This window comes from Rutidosis leptorrhynchoides, chromosome 4, assembly GCF_046630445.1.
Source record: "Rutidosis leptorrhynchoides isolate AG116_Rl617_1_P2 chromosome 4, CSIRO_AGI_Rlap_v1, whole genome shotgun sequence".
NCBI lineage: Eukaryota > Viridiplantae > Streptophyta > Magnoliopsida > Asterales > Asteraceae > Rutidosis > Rutidosis leptorrhynchoides.
This window is the reverse complement of record NC_092336.1, coordinates 640,498,610-640,515,898: the sequence shown is the minus strand read 5'-3', so window position 1 is coordinate 640,515,898 and position 17,289 is coordinate 640,498,610. Positions and strand designations below refer to the sequence as shown.

General features: G+C 32.6%; 1 protein-coding gene across 1 annotated transcript; it reads left to right on the top strand.

Annotated features, from left to right (window-relative positions):
• Positions 1-15,739: 15,739 nt before the first annotated feature.
• On the top strand, positions 15,740-16,510 carry LOC139904323 (small ribosomal subunit protein eS30z/eS30y/eS30x-like). Its single transcript, XM_071886258.1, has 3 exons — positions 15,740-15,848; positions 15,933-16,070; positions 16,335-16,510. The coding sequence occupies exons 1-3, from the start codon at positions 15,845-15,847 to the stop codon at positions 16,379-16,381; spliced, it is 189 nt and encodes a 62-aa protein (XP_071742359.1). The 5' UTR covers positions 15,740-15,844; the 3' UTR covers positions 16,382-16,510.
• Positions 16,511-17,289: the final 779 nt, after the last annotated feature.

Sequence of the window (17,289 nt, the reverse complement as noted above, 5' to 3'; positions counted from 1 at the left end):
CATGTGGTCAGATTTATCCTAACCATGAGAAGGATTTATCTCGTACAATGGGGAGGCACCGTGCAAATTAGCTTGATAAGACTAATGAATCAGATCCCCAGAAAGGATAATCTCCTTAAAGATTAAAAATCAGCTTTTAAGACTGATATTACTCAATCCTTGAGATTGACCTTAAAGATTGAGAATTCAAACTCATGGAATTCAATGATATCTAAACTCGAGCTTGAACGAGAAAATATTTTGATCAAAATTATAAACCGATTTGTTTTCTGAAAACCCTATTTTCAATGCGTTCATTACCATTGAACGTAAAATCCTAGGAATTCACCTGGAATTCATTAGGTCACCTGAACTAAATCGGGTGTCAACCGTAAGAACGGTGGTTGCATAGCATGGTCAAAGACAGGACCTTGTGCCAGGCCAAAAAATTATAAGGGTGAGCTTTACTATTGCTCCTACCAAGGATAGTAATTGCGTCCGACACGTTATAGACCATAATCAAAAGCATGTCACGGGACATTGCCTTAACAGTTGCTTGTTCAACGCTTTCCTTTCAACCGGACGGTAGTTTACCGAAAGGTAATATACGGGACAAGTAAACTGGACGTGTTGCTTTCCAAATACAAGGTTAGCAAGTGGGTGACACAAAACCGCAAGTTTTGAGCTAAAATTTTCAAATCTGAAACCCACCAAACCCACAAAAATATTTTGCAAACACCGGTAAAGGGTTATTCCGGAAAACTTATCTAGGGTAAAAACTAGATTTCAAAAAAATCAAATGTTTTCATAAAGATCCAATTTCCTTAATGGATCTAAATTTTTATAGTCATGTGGGACTGTAAACCATATCGTTACAACCATTGTTTATACCGCCGTATAGAAATCACTGATGTACAAAGTGTGAAGAATAAAGAAGTGATTCTAGTATTTCAAGACAATATTGCTTGAGGACAAGCAACGCTCAAGTGTGGGAATATTTGATAATGCTAAAAACGAACATATATTTCATAGCATTATTCCTCAAGAAAGACAAGCTTTTAGTTGCAATTGTTCTATTTACAAGTGATATTCGTTTGTATAATAAAAGGTGAAGACAAAAGACAGATTCGACGAATTTTAGACGCAAACGACCAAAAAGCTCAAAAGTACAAAAGACAATCAAAAAGGTTCCAATTATTGATAAGAAACGTCTCGAAATTACAAAAGTACAAGATTCAAAACGCAAAGTACAAGATATATAATTGTACGCGAGGACGTTCGAAAATCCGGAACCGGGACCAGAGTCAACTCTTAACGCTCGACGCAACGGACTAAAAATTACAAGTTAACTATGTATATAAATATAATATAATATATAATTAATTATATTAATTATATATATATTATATTTATAAATAAAAAACCGTCGGCAGAGAAAAACTCCAAGTAACCTCCGCGACTCGCGGAGTTTGAAGAGGTTTTCACCGCGAGTCGCGGAGCCCCAAAAATGAAAACTGCCTATAAAGCCAACCGAATTCTGATCAAAATCATCATCTTTTTCTTCCTCATTCATACGTAAAATTTATATTTATATTTATAATTTATATTTTAATTTTAATTATAATTCTAATAATAAGGGTATGTTAGCGAATATTGTAAGGGTGTAAGTCGAAATTCTGTCCGTGTAACGCTACGCTATTTTTAATCATTGTAAGTTATGTTCAACCTTTTTATATTAATGTCTCGTAGCTAAGTTATTATTATGCTTATTTAAAACGAAGTAATCATGATGTTGGGCTAATTACTAAAATTGGGTAATTGGGCTTTGTACCATAATTGGGGTTTGGATAAAAGAACGACACTTGTGGAAATTAGACTATGGGCTATTAATGGGCTTTATATTTGTTTAACTAAATGAAAGTTTGTTAATGTTAATATAAAGATTTACAATTGGGCGTCCCTATAAATTACCATATACACTCGATCGGACACGATGGGCGGGGTATTTATATGTACGAATAATCGTTCATTTAACCGGACACGGGAATGGATTAATAGCCACTAGAATAATTAAAACAGGGGTGAAATTACATTCAAGGGTAATTGGTGTAATTGTTAACAAAGTAGTAAAACCTTGGTTTACACGCAGTCGATAACCTGGTGTATTCATTAAACAAAGTATTAAAACCTTGTTACAATTCGAATCCCCAATTAGTTGGAATATTTAACTTCGGGTATAAGAATAATTTGATGAGGACACTCGCACTTTATATTTATGACTGATGGACTGTTATGGACAAAAATCAGACGGACATATTAAATAATCCAGGACAAAGGACAATTAACCCATGGGCATAAAACTAAAATCAACACGTCAAACATCATGATTACGGAAGTTTAAATAAGCATAATTCTTTTATTTCATATTTAATTTCCTTTATTTTATATTTAATTGCACTTCTAATTATCGCACTTTTATTTATTGTTGTTTAATCGCACTTTTAATTATCGTACTTTTTAATTATCGCAAGTTTATCGCACTTTTATTATTCGCAATTTCATTATCGTTATTTACTTTAAGTTTTAATTTAAGTCTTTTATTTGTTTAATATTTTACATTAGGTTTTAACTGCGACTAAAGTTTTAAAATCGACAAACCGGTCATTAAACGGTAAAAACCCCCCTTTATAATAATAATATTACTTATATATATGTTTGTATTTTTATAAAAGTAAACTAATATAGCATTGAGCTTTGTTTAAAGATTTCCCTGTGGAACGAACTGGACTTACTAAAAACTACACTACTGTACGATTAGGTACACTGCCTATAAGTGTTGTAGCAAGGTTTAAGTATATCCATTCTATAAATAAATAAATATCTTGTGTAAAATTGTATCGTATTTAATAGTTTTTCCTGCTAAAATTAATAACTATTTTATATACACCTCGCTTAACATCAGTTCCACATCTCAATCACAACACTACTTTATGATCAATATTTCAAACATAGAAAAAAAATCGATGGCTACACTGTTACCCTTTTAAATCTTTAACATATTGTACTATTATAATAGGTATGCATAAATATAGATGCATTCATATATCATAAACCATCACCACTTTTATCAAAAACAATCTTCATTTAACTCACAAACTGCAATGGGTTCTAGGTCTCCGCAAAGTGGGATTATTGCTGCCATTATCTCCTGCCTCCTATCTCTATCTCCTTCAATTTCCATATCACTACCATCACACATCCATTTTCATCTTATTCCTGTTAAATGAGATTAGCAATAAAACCACACCTGCAATTTTTTTTTTTCATGAACTGCTACAAATAATTCAAACATAAACAATCAACTCGAAAACTATGCTACTGCCATCTGTTCCTGTTTTAAATGTTATATACACAACAAACTCACCAGAACTGCTAATGCACTTGTTGCTGTGTTCTTTTTCAATTGCCACCAAGCATCACCACAGTCCCATTTGTTTCTGTTTCCTTGTTTCTGTACAGCAACCGAAGGGGTGATGAAAATGCAGAGTAGATAGGTAAGATGAAAAATAAAGATCACGACAATATATTGATATTGATATAATTATGATCATGAAAATGAATACGTTACTTGTTCTATTATACCATGGCTATCTCCAAAATCATTAACCCTAATCTGACACCCGTTACCAACTCGAACAAACATCACAAAACCATCAAAACACACCACCATAATTACTCATGAACTGCCACCAAATCGTGTCACTGCTGCTGCAGTTTGTTTTCCTATTTCTAGCCTAACAATAACACTACTACCAACATTTAAACAATACCACAATCGCCATTTGTTACATACTACTACTAACCTTTCTGTTTCTGTTACTACCTGCTACTGCCACTATCCTTTATGCCTCCATTTAACCTGCAACATAACCGAACATATTTCAGATATTGAAGTGCGTTTTCAGTTACTAATTGGGACAAAACATCAATCCACCCTTAATCACCATCATCTATATCATTCTTCATTAACAAAAACTAAACCATAACAAACACCTCCAATTGGTAACTAACTATTACTGCTCGTCTGATCGACTGAGGAAAAATTGAAACCATTATTGATACATTAAATCAAAACCCTTCAAGAACCCTATTATTACTATTTGTGTCAATTCATTTAAAAAGAAAAAGTATATAAAATAAATAGAGGGATTACAGAAATTAATAGAATATCGAAGAATCGATTACCTACTGGATCGATTGATGAATCGATTACTCGATTTAATTGATGAAGAAGACTGACGATGACGGTTGTGATCATGGTTCATGTATTCGTGACTGGGTTCTTCTCCTGATCGAATTAATCAATCAATGAACTGCGAAAACACTAGCGATTACCTCTTGATCGGTTGATGATTTTTGAATTGATGAAACCTTGAACCCTGATTTCCTTCTCCTGCGTGTTTCTATTCTTGATCTGCTATAACCGACCCGTTCCCCTTTTTATTAGGTATAAACATTATTATTTTTTTATTTTTTTTTATATATCATCTAGATCTATATTATTGTTATGATATTTACTATAAATATAATTAAGAGTTTTAAAAGTATAATTGTGTTACATAACAGAAAAATCAAAACAGCACAATTGGTTAACATGCACACCTACAATCAAAGGGGCTCAGGTTCGATCAACATGTTTTTTTATTTGATTTTAATACTTCATGTTAACCCTAGACATAGTATTATTATTATTATTATTATTATTATTATTATTATTAAAGTAGATTATCACTATTATTATTATTATTATTATGAATATAAATATGAATATAAATATAAAGATTATAAATAAGGATAATAATATAAAAATTGATAAAATTTCAATTTAATTACAATTTAAATGAATTATTAATATTATTATTAGTATCACTATTATTATTATCATTATAAATATAAAGATTATAAACAAGAATATTAACCTGAAAATGATTATAATTACAATTATTATTAATTATATTTACTATTATTATTATCATAAAATAATACAAATTTTATTTATTATCATTAATATTATCTTATCAAGTAACTATTAAGTTATATAAAACTTTATGTGATTCCTAAAACATAAATATATTAATATTTTGTAATAAATATTAATTATCTAGTTAGCGTATATAAAATAAATATATCTAAATAAGTTATTATTGAAACATATAATTTATTAAAATAATAATTATAACATTAATATGTAAATCTATTCGATTACCATTTTATGTGTTAATATATATATAAATGATATAGGTTCGTGAATCCGAGGTCAACCCTACACTTGTTAAATGACGTCATATGTATTTTTACTACAAAATACAGTATGGTGAGTTCATTTGCTCCCTTTTTACTCATTACATTTTTGGGCTGAGAATACATGAAATGTTTAAATAACTGTTTTTGCAATATTTATATGCGTGAGTTCATTTGCTCCCTTTTTACTCATTACATTTTTGGACTGAGAATACATGCAATGTTTAAATAACTGTTTTTGCAATATTTATATGCATGAGTTCATTTGCTCCCTTTTACTCTTTACATTTTTGGGACTGAGAATACATGCGCTACTTTTACAACTGCTATATTAAATGCTTTTGAAATACATTTTGAACTGCGAATACATGAAATGCTTTTATAAATGTTTGACGAGATAGACACAAGCAAAACATTCCTCGAATGAATTATGTGGACGTGATAATTGCCACCATTGAATTATGTGGACGTGATAATTGCCACAATTGATATGAATATTTTTCCCCCTGATTATTATTGCTTGGTAACCTAAGAATTAGGGAACATCACTAATTTTGAGAATTAGTGCACGCCTAATTGACGCGAATCCTAAAGGTAGCTACCGGGTTTAACACCCCCACCCAGAATGTTCACTAGACGGAAGAGCTAGTGGGTGTGGTGTTTAGTACTTCGAAGTTTATATATTATACAGACGAGATGTTCTGTTTTGGGGATATTATTATGCGCATTATATGTTAAGGTCGGTTACCAAGCCAAGCTATGAAAGAAATGAAAAGTGAATGTTATGTATCGAGAGAATGATTTTATACACAGGTTATGTGTATGTTATTTTTGTGCACGAGATATGTGTACGGTTACTAAGATTTATGAAATATGATTTTGTACACGAGAAATGTGCACTGTATTTAAAAGTTATCGCATGTACATTACAGGTGGGTATAGGATTCGGGCCCATTTGTACCATGCAGCATTTAAATCTTGTGGTCTATCAAAATTACAGAATTTTTATTGTTTTATGATAAACTTATGAACTCACCAACCTTTTGGTTAACACTTTAAAGCATGTTTATTCTCAAGTATGAAAGAAATCTTTCGCTATGCATTTGCTCATATTACATGGAGTCGTTCATGGCATATAGAGGTCAGAACCTCGCAATGGGACCAACTGTTGAAGACTTCGTCCAGATGGATTAGGACGGGGCATTTCAATGTGGTGGCGAATGCTCTTAGTAGGAAGATGAGTCATCAACCGATTAAAGTAACTAGTTTGGTCATGGTAATATCACCACAAATATTCGATAGTATCCAAGTAGCACAAGATGAAGCATTAACCCCCGAAAACGTGAGGAAGGAAAGGATCAAAGGGCAAGTTAATGATTTTATAGTAGATTCCCGTGGTCTAAGGATTAGATATGGAAGAATTTGGGTACCTTTACAAAGTGGTGTTAGAAGTGAGCTCCTTGACTTAGCTCACAAATCTAAGTATTCGATCCACCCCGGTGCTACGAAAAGGTATAGGGATCTAAGGAAAGACTATTGGTGGCCTGGAATGAAGAGAGATATAGTAAAGTATGTTCATAAATGTCTCACTTGCCTTCAAGTGAAATCCGATCATCAAATGCCGTATGGTAAGCTACAACCATTAGAGGTACAGGTATGGAAATGGGAGCACATCACGATGGATTTAGTGACTAAGTTGCCTAAGACCCCTCTGCAACACGATGCCATTTGGGTTATTATTGATAGATTAACTAAGAGTGCGCTATTTTTGGCAATAAGAGAAGCCTCATCATCAGAAGCAATGTCTAAGTTATATATGAAAGAGGTTGTTGCAAGACATGGAGTGCCGGTTTCCATTGTTTCAGATCGTGACACTCGATTTACCTCACGATATTGGAGAAAGTTTCAAGAAGAGATGGGCACCAAGTTGCATGTAAGTACCGCATTTCACCCACAAACGGATGGTCAAAGTGAGCGAACTATCCAAACTCTTGAGGATATGTTAAGGGCGTGCGTCATTGATTTTGGTGGTAGTTGGGATACTCACCTACCTTTAGTATAATTTTCGTACAATAATAGTTATCATTCTACCATCAGAATGGCGCCTTATAAGATGTTGTATGGGAGGAGGTGTAGAACCCCAATATGTTGGGGTGAAGTGGGTCAAAGGGAGTTAGGAAGCACGGAAGTAGTACAACAAACAACCGAAATGATAGACCAAATTCGTGAAAGAATGAAAGCGGCACAAGATCGACAAAAGTCATATGTGGATAAAAGAAGGAAGCCGATAGAATTTCAAGTTGGTGATAAGGTAATGCTTAAAGTTTCCCCGTGGAAGGGTATAATTCGTTTTAGAAAAAGGGAAAAATTGGGTCCAAGATTTGTGGGACCATTTAAGATAGTGGCAAAAGTCGGGAAGGTAGCTTATCATTTGGCCTTGCCCGATGAATTGAGTAATATACATGACATGTTTCACGTGTCACAATTGAGAAAGTGTTTGGCAGATGAATCAACATATGTTCCATTGAATGAGATTGAGGTTGATGATAAGTTAAGGTATGCGGAAAAGCCAATAAAGATTTTGGATCAAAAGGTTAAGCAATTAAGAAATAAGTCGGTTATGTTATTGAAAGTGTTATGGCAATTTAGAAAGGGCTCCGAATGTACTTGGGAACCCGAAGAATGGCTTATGAAGTACTATCCATCGTTGCACCAAGAGTGGTTCGCGAGGACGCGAACATTCCAACGGGGGGGAGTTGTAACATCCCAATTATTTAAGGTAATATTTTATGTAATTTAATAGGTATATATATATATATTGTTGGTGCTATTTTGTGTTATAAGTTGATAATATTTAAAGTTTGTTAGTTAAGTTGAAAGGGGACTAGTGATGCAAAGTTAATTAAAGGACCTCCCTTAATATGGTTTTGGTGGGAGGGTAGAAAGTGCAAATGAGGCAAAGTTAAATCAATTAAAAGAGTAAAATGCTGGAAAATCATTATTAGTTGCAAAAAAATACAGAAACTTAGTGTGTGCTTGTGTGTGTGTTGACCCAAACAAGAAGAGAAGAAGAAATCTTCAATTGAAAGGATTTTGTACATGCAAGTGGAAATTAATGAAATCTAGTGTGCTCTAATCATCATAGCAAGTTTTAATTCTTCAATTTCTTCTCCATTTGTGCACATTAGGGTTCTTAAATCCCTAAAGGCAAGGTATGAACTTTTATATCTAAGTATCACTAGAATTGGGTGTTTTAGATGAATCTAAAGCTTAAGAGTTGTTGTATGATGTGTGTATGCATATTTGTTTGGTTAAAAACGAATTTGTAATTGATAATGGAAGTAAGTTCATGTATGAACTTGCATTTTGAGTGTATGTTGTGAATGTGATGAAATGGATGTTATTTATAGCTTTAAATCAAGTCATGCACACTAGGTGTTTGATGAAATGCCTCAATGAAAATGTTTATGAGACTTAGTCAAATTGTAAAGGAGAAAGTTTATATGTGAATTGTTGTTATTGTTGTAAGTAATCATATTTGGATAAATGATGATTTTAGGGTTGCTAGTAGTAGAGATGGGTTAATGCATATTTGATGTTTGATGAAAGTATTGAAAGCTCTTGAAAGTTGTGTTTTTGTTGAGTTATGTTATTGATGAAATTAGCTCATGTATAGGTGCTAATCAAGGCATAGGAGCTTCAAGTGATCAAGGAACCTCATTTAATCAAGGTGAGTTTATAGGGGGTAAATTGGGCGGGTCAAGAGTGGCTTAGAGTTCTCAGATTGCATCCGTGCAAGAGAGCAACGACTAAGTGCACGAGATGAGTAGCTTAGATAGAATTATTAGGTTCACCTAATAATTGTATCTATGGTTAAATATATATGTATATACACATATATATAATTAATACAAATTATGACGTTCGTGAATCGTAGGAATAAAAGGGTGACCAAAAGCTTATGTAAAACTCTTTCCGGAGGTTCAAGATTTATTAAAATTCATTGCTTATCAAGTCGGAATTATATAAAGATTAAGTTTAAATTTGTTCGAAAATTTCCGGGCCGTCACATTTACTTTGACCAAGTTTGACTTTTAGTCAAACTTGACCAAATACTTATGCAATCGTTTCAACTTGCTTTTATACTTGTATCTTGCATGAAACTTGACAACTTGACTCACATGCTATATAATTGAGTTGTAACGAGCCATAGGACTAATTGAACACATTTCACCCGACCTTGTGTCATAACCGGTAATTGATACAACTTATTTGTTTAGGTCATGACTAAGCAACTTTCATTTGCATAAACGTTTAATTTTAAATACTCTTGTGTGCAACTACGGTGAGATCATAGTCCCACTTTTACTCTTTTATACTTATATTTGGGATGAGAAAACATAAATGTTTCGTTTTACAAAGTGAACACAAGTACAAAAACAACCATTCTACGTACGAGTTAGAACAAAAATGCCTCAATTAAATTATCATTAGTTACACTTGGAGGGTGTAAGCGAGAACTTATGTTGTATGGCCATATGGTTTTGACAAACCCTCATTCGGACGGTTCGTTACCGTTAATCGGATGAAATATATTTTCGAGTATAAGTGTAGGTTCTAACACTATATTAATGAGGTTTGTGGAAAGTTAAGCCTTGATAATTGGGTGCTCGTGATAACAACAACAACTTTTAGAATGGGTTACTAATATTTCAATGTTATAAATCTTGTGGTTCAACTTACTTACTAAACCTATGATTTCACCAACATTTTCGTTGACAGATTTTCTATGTTTTTCTCAGGTCTTTGAATGCTAAGTGATACATGCTTCCGCACTCTATTTTGATACTTGCTTGGATGTCGAGTATACATGCATATTTGGAGCGTCTTTTGACTTTATCTTAAATTGTGTCGCATAGGTTGCATTTGTACTTAAAACGTTATAACGTAACTAGTTGTTGAACTACTTTGTAAACTTTGAAACATCTTTATATTTGAAATGAATGCGACATATTTTGGTCAAACGATGTTTTAAAGACTTATGACCACGTAACGGGACCTAAGTAGACGACGCGGTCAATGACGATTTTGCCGGATCGCTACATTAGGTCTCATTCTGTAACGACCCGTCAAAATTGCTATTGACGCGGAACGTTAATCATTGATTTCACATTGAGGTTTTGACCTCTATATGATACGTTTTGATAAAATATTGCATTCATTAAAATAAGTGACTTTCTAAACATAGAAAGTTATAAGCATGTGGGTGAGTGAGGTATAAGCAAATCCCCAAAATACATAGGTCTTTATTTTACAGGTTGACATCACAGTCAAATTATTTATTACATAATGTAGTTTTGTTTCGAATGCAATAAACTTTATACAAAGCATGAGAGACTCCATGCAGGCAACAAGCACATCACAGCGGAAGCAGTCTAAGGACCTGAGAATAAAACATGCTAAAAAGGTCAACACGAATGTTGGTGAGTTATAGGTTTAATTGCTCGAGTCATAAGTATATAAAGATAGACCACAAGATTTCATCAAAAGTTTATCAATAGATTCTACGTAACAGAGTGCCCTCGTAACTAAACTTAACGCTATAATGATCATTACCCTATTTGTTTTAATACACGCAAACCAACGTGTCATAAAATCAAATAACATACGTCCGTTAAAAGGCTAGCGCTACTAGCTCGGACGGGGATGTCAAGCCCTATGGATCCATATACAATTATTAGAGCTCATCAGTCTACATCCTATGTACTGGCAGCTACTAGTTACCAAAGCTAAGGGATTTTCGGTTTAACTCAGTGTAGAATTAAGTATGTACTTGTGTCCATTGCGTTTAAAATAAATTGCATGTATTCTTAGACCAAAAATATTTAAAGCATTTAAAAAGGGATCTATAACTCACGGTTCAATATTGAGATTCAATATTGTAGGCAAATTGCATAGACGTAATGATGGTAGACGACTGTATGTTTGGCCTTGGATTCAAGAACAATACCCCGAACAATACCCAATATTTCTTTAGTTTAAAATGGTTTGAAACCCAAATTAAAACACCCTCGTATATACTTTATTATTATTAAACTTAAATTAAAATTAAAATTATAATTATAAATATAAATATAAATATAGATTACAGAAGAAAGAAAAGAAAAAAGGTGTGTGTAACTCGTCGAGCAAACTGGCCTTTTATAGGCATATTTCCATTTACTGTAGCCCATGCGATCGCATGGGCTTGTAGTGTATTTGCCATGCGATCGCATGGCCGCCTGATCCAGCTCAAAATGTTTTTGTTTGCTAGTTCGTCTACATAATATATATATATATATATATATATATATATATATATATATATATATATATATATATATATATATACGTCAACATATTTTTATATTTATATATAATATATATAATTTATTTTAATTAATTATATATTATATTATATTGTTGACTTGTAACTTTAGCTCCGTTGTCTTGTACGTTTACGCCCAGTTTATGTCTCAGTTCCGGTTTCTCGAACGTCTTTTCGTACGCTTTAATATCTTGTATTTTATGGTTCGCGATAAGTGCCTTTATTAATAATTAGACTTATTTGTCAATAAATTATCTTATTTGAAATGTAACTTATACATTTTAATATTTTGGTCATTTGCTTCTTTAAATCGTCTTCTCGTTATTTACTACAATATAATTAATAGTATTTTTAAATCAAGACGTTTTATATCTAAGTTATTATTATATTTTATAACATTGTAAAATATACATATATTTTTGTTAAGAAATATATTTATTTGTACATCTTATGATATATATATAATTAAAATCATTTAAATACCAGAAGTTGTTATATCACATAATGTTTTTTTTTTAAGGCAAGCCCCCAAAGTGTAGCAGGTGGTGATTGAACCTGGGTCCCTTTGGAACTTTCCAAGCATCTTACCACCAAGCCACCCCTTGGGGTTAAACATAAATCATTTATGTACTAACGTTAAACATAAATCATTTATGTACTAACGTTTACTTTTTAACTTCATAAACGTTCTAGTTAACTTTATTTAAATATCAATCGTTTAACATTATCTTTTAATATAGTAAACATAGATTGAAACAATTAAGTTTAATGTACAGTATCATACACTTAATACTTTGTTAACGTTTTTAATTTAATATATATATATATATATATATATATATATATATATATATATATATATATATATATATATATATATATATATATATATATATAGTGGTAGGATCAAGAGGGAAGTAACCAATCGGGGGGAAGCAAAAACTTTTTTTTTTCGTTTTTTGAAAAAACTTTGTTCACGAACATTATAGATTGGATGAAAATATGAACATTTAGTAGAGACACTTTGTGATAAATGTTTTTAGTTTGGCGGAAAAACGCTCGAAGAAGTAATATATAACAATTATCGTGTTTTTCGAGCGTATTTTGAGGTTTTAGCTATTGGGGTTTAGATATTAGGGTTTAGATATTAGGGTTTATAGGGTTTAGATATTAGGGTTTAGAAATTTAGGGTTTAGAGTTTAGATTTAGGGTTTAGATTTAGGATTTAGATTGAGTTTTTAACACGAACGGTTTAGAGTTTAGGGTTTAGGGTTTGGTGTTTTGGGTTTATGGAATAAACCCAAAACACCAAACCCTAAACCCTAAACCCTAAACTCTAAATCGGGCTAAATTTTACTTCACAAAACATGAAGAAAAAAAACGTTCATATTCTTCACGAACAATATTATCTTGAATGTTATTTTTGTCGATCGTTTTCCAGCCTAAATAATAACATTCATCACGAAGTGTCTCTTCTAAATGTTCATATTTTCGTGTGATCTTGATGCCGGAAAAAAAAATCAAAAAAAACGAAAAAAAAAAATTGCTTCCCCCCGATTGGTTACTTCCCCATTGATCCTGCCCATATATATATATATATATATATATATATATATATATATGGATCGGTTCATCTACATTTAAACTTAAAATACATAAGGTAGGAAGCAATCTTGTGTTGACATGTGTCCTCTATAAATAAGACAATAATTTTAAATAATAAAGGGCAATTTAGTAAGATTAATTTACATTATAGCTATAATATTCAAATAAATAATTATTATTATCATTTGGTCGTGCCTGTAACGTTTTTCCATGGAAGTAGCACGTTAGTTTTCTATTTTCATAACGTAAAAATCAACTGATTCAAACTAGTAAATATAAAATAAATATAAATGGTGCTATAATTTTATTTGAATTCCATCCCGAGATGACTCATGTGCATCATTGTATTAAATTTACATTGTATCAAGTTTCACATGTCACATGTGTATCAACACTTTTAATGTTAATAGAGAATAGAGATTACATAATACGTATACATGAATGTGTATCAACATATATATTTTTTGTCGAAAGGTAAGAGTTTTATGTATTAAAAAACTAGGGAGAAACTGAATAATACACAAATACAAGAAAAACGACTTGATAAAACAACACAACAAGCCCAGCTTCCCATCTGCAGGAAGTTGACACCCATAATTGGTCGGGATTCGATTATCCCCTTTAACGACTTTGACAAAAGATCTACTACCCCAAATTGTTAATTTTAGAGAGACGAAACTCGAGTTTGAACAACCCTGGGTGACATCTTTCTTAACACTTTTCGGATTACCCACATCAAGAGTACTAGATCGAACGTTGCCAACCTTTTTTTTCTCTCAAGGCTTTATAGACAAGAATCTCACTTCCTTTTACATGAATGGAGTTTAGGAGTTTAGTGAAATAATCGACGTCATGAATACCTTCAAATCTCACGAAACCAAACCGCCGACCCCTCCATAATCTTTTTCTAGCTAAATACACGTCTTTAACTATACCATATTGATCGAATAATCTCCAACAATCAATACAAACCCAATTATCCGGAAAGTTGAAAAACAAAAACGATGTTACACGAATCGATATTAGAGTGTTCATCCTTCCTCGACGTGGACAACCATGCTCGCACTCCCTATCAACCATGATGTAAAAGAGACCTCACATCATCGAGCATTTAGGAGAGACGAAGGTTGATCGGAAAATAATAGCCGGAGAAGATGAATACGTTGGTTGAGAAAAACTCAACTTATTGCATAAAGGTTAAGCTCTGTTATTCTATACTAGTGTAGTGTGTATCAACATTTTTGTACATCATTTAATTGATGGTTGTGTATCATCATCAATTCATGCATCAATTCCATTCCATTAATAGTTAATCATGCATCTCCTAAAAATGTATCAATCTATATGCGACTGTGCATCAATGTTTTAGAATAATTGGTCTGCATTTTCTGAAAAAAAAAAAAAAAAAAAAAACGTAAAAAGTGGTCTAGTTTTATCGACTATAATAACTCAAATGCCGTTCATGCCCTTCACAACAATTAGTATATACCACTGAACTTGTTAAATATTACAGAAGTACCATGATTCAAATTTTATCTGCAATCTACTTCTTTATCAATCCTACGGCCAGAAACCCATACTACTTAATGTATTTTAAATCTCTTTTTACAATAACCTCATATATATATATATATATATATATATATATATATATATATATATATATATATATATATATATATATATGCCCACGTCATATTCCTTCTTTTTAATGATTTTGAAACACCAATTGCCACAATTCTCAAACAAACAATTACCCATACCCGCAAGACGCTGCTCATTGTGAAGCAAAACATTCCTTCGGAACTCCTCCAAGAAGAACCACACTCTTTAGTCTTTACAAACACAATGAGAATCCAAGGGACGTCGTCAACAATAGGATGAGAGAGAACCAAAGAAACAATAGGATCAGAAAAAAGATCAGAAGCAAACAACACACACATGATCAGACACATCTAGAAGCCTGGCATTAACAAGTGCGGAGTTGACCAAATCCAACCCAACATCCAAAGGAATGGCCTACCACACACCCAAAACGGCCCCATTTTACACCACGATCTAACCCCTACGGAAGCCCGCAATGGATGACAATTCCTTAATCTCTTTGACACACTACGAAAAGACATGTATTTCACATCATCAGAATCCGTAACAATAAGCTCCTCGATGAACTCATGAATAGGAGTACGTCTCGTGACTTGTTGAATACAAAAAATGAACCCGCCTTATTTTTACTAGCAAGAAGTGTTAGCAATTAAAAACACGTCACCGAGGAAGTATGTAAAGGTGTTAACTGATTCATGCAACTCCAAATAAATAAATTGCTATAAACTTTTTATACTCGAGAGTCAATCAAATACTGTAGTTATTTGAAGTTCTCAAGCAGCAGCATAGGAACTCTGTACTATTTAGTTATTTATTATGGGCCGGTTAGTTGACCCACACTTATATAGCCCAAAAAGCCCACTTATCAACGCCCTTTTTCAATATATATTTCTAAAACCCTAGCCGTAAAACACTATCGTCTCTGCTCAGATTTGCAATACATCCAAAGGGAAAAGGCAGTAACAATCACAACACATCAAATTCAATATGGGTGAGTTCGAATTTCGTTTCTAAAAACTTTAATCGATGTTTTTATTTGTAGATTAATAAATTTGATCTGATTGGATGGATACAGGTAAGGTTCACGGTTCATTGGCTCGTGCTGGTAAGGTGAGAGGTCAAACCCCAAAGGTTGCTAAGCAAGATAAGAAGAAGCAGCCACGTGGACGTGCTCACAAACGTATTCAGTACAACCGTCGATTCGTTACTGCTGGTTAGTTTATTTTTTTTTTTTTATGTATAAATTGATATTTTTGAATGTTGTGCTATTATTTCTAATAATGTTTATATTTTGTTGGACTATATTGGTTATGTGAATTTTGATCTACACATATAAGTTCAATAATTGCGAAATCTTTACATTAATGAGCACTTATCATTAATCAAGCCTTGATAATTACGATTCTGTTAGATTTCATTATTCTTATTGTTAATGGCATCAGTCTAGTCTGTAACAAAGGAGTTTTGTTATGTGCAGTTGTTGGTTTTGGAAAGAAGAGGGGACCAAACTCATCGGAGAAGTAATTTGGAGAGAATGTGTAGTAGCTTTATTATATAAGCTTATTTGTCTAATGGAATTGGTTTCACATTATGATAATGTAACTTTATGAATTAGATTTGAAGCTTGGGTAATAGTAATTTATTTTTTGAATATCTCTTGTTCTACATGTTATATGCACTTTTTTGTGAATTTCTTGATGTATGGTAGGATATGATGCTATGGATCACTTATTCTGTAGTAATAACATGTTATAGTATTGAGAGACCAATTAGTTGACCTACTGCTCTCGATTTTCAATTACTGAGTTATTATTGCTCTACTTGATTAGATTCAACGTTTGGATGAATTGTTGAGTGAATGTTAAATAACATGTTTAGTTTTAGGCTTTTACTGTTCCTACATACCTTTTTCGTCATAATTGTGTGATCAAGGTTTTGATTGCGGCTAGGTATCATTTGTTTTCTTGAGGATTTATGAACTTCTATTACAGTGCAATTGTGCAATTGTGGTTGGGGCTCTGAGTTTCTTGCAAGATGTCTTAGGTTCGAATCCCGTCTAGGGCGAATATTTAGTGGTGGCCAGGGATGGGTTGGAAACAGCCAGATAGTAATCCTGCTGGGCTGCGTACATTAGAGTATGAGGTCGGATTACTCGCCTTCTCGGGTAGCCCGAACAGGAAAAACCTTCTACCTCTTTATTACAGTGCAATTGTCTAATTTATCAACTTCTATTACTGGGCAACCCCTACATAAACAACCATTTTTTGGGAGCTGTAATTACACATTGTGCTTCATAAGATCGAATTCAATCTAAATTGTGTCATTTCACCACATTTTAACGGAATCAATGAATCAGTTTTAGGGGGTGTTTGCCTTAGCGATTTGAAGTAGATTTTTTAATTATCGCTTTTAGAAATCGCAATTAATTAATG

Bases quoted from the DNA above. Each gene is read 5' to 3' on its own strand.
- LOC139904323 (XM_071886258.1), top strand. The intron at 16,071-16,334 runs GTTAGTTTATTT...TGTTATGTGCAG, and splicing joins CCGTCGATTCGTTACTGCTG to TTGTTGGTTTTGGAAAGAAG.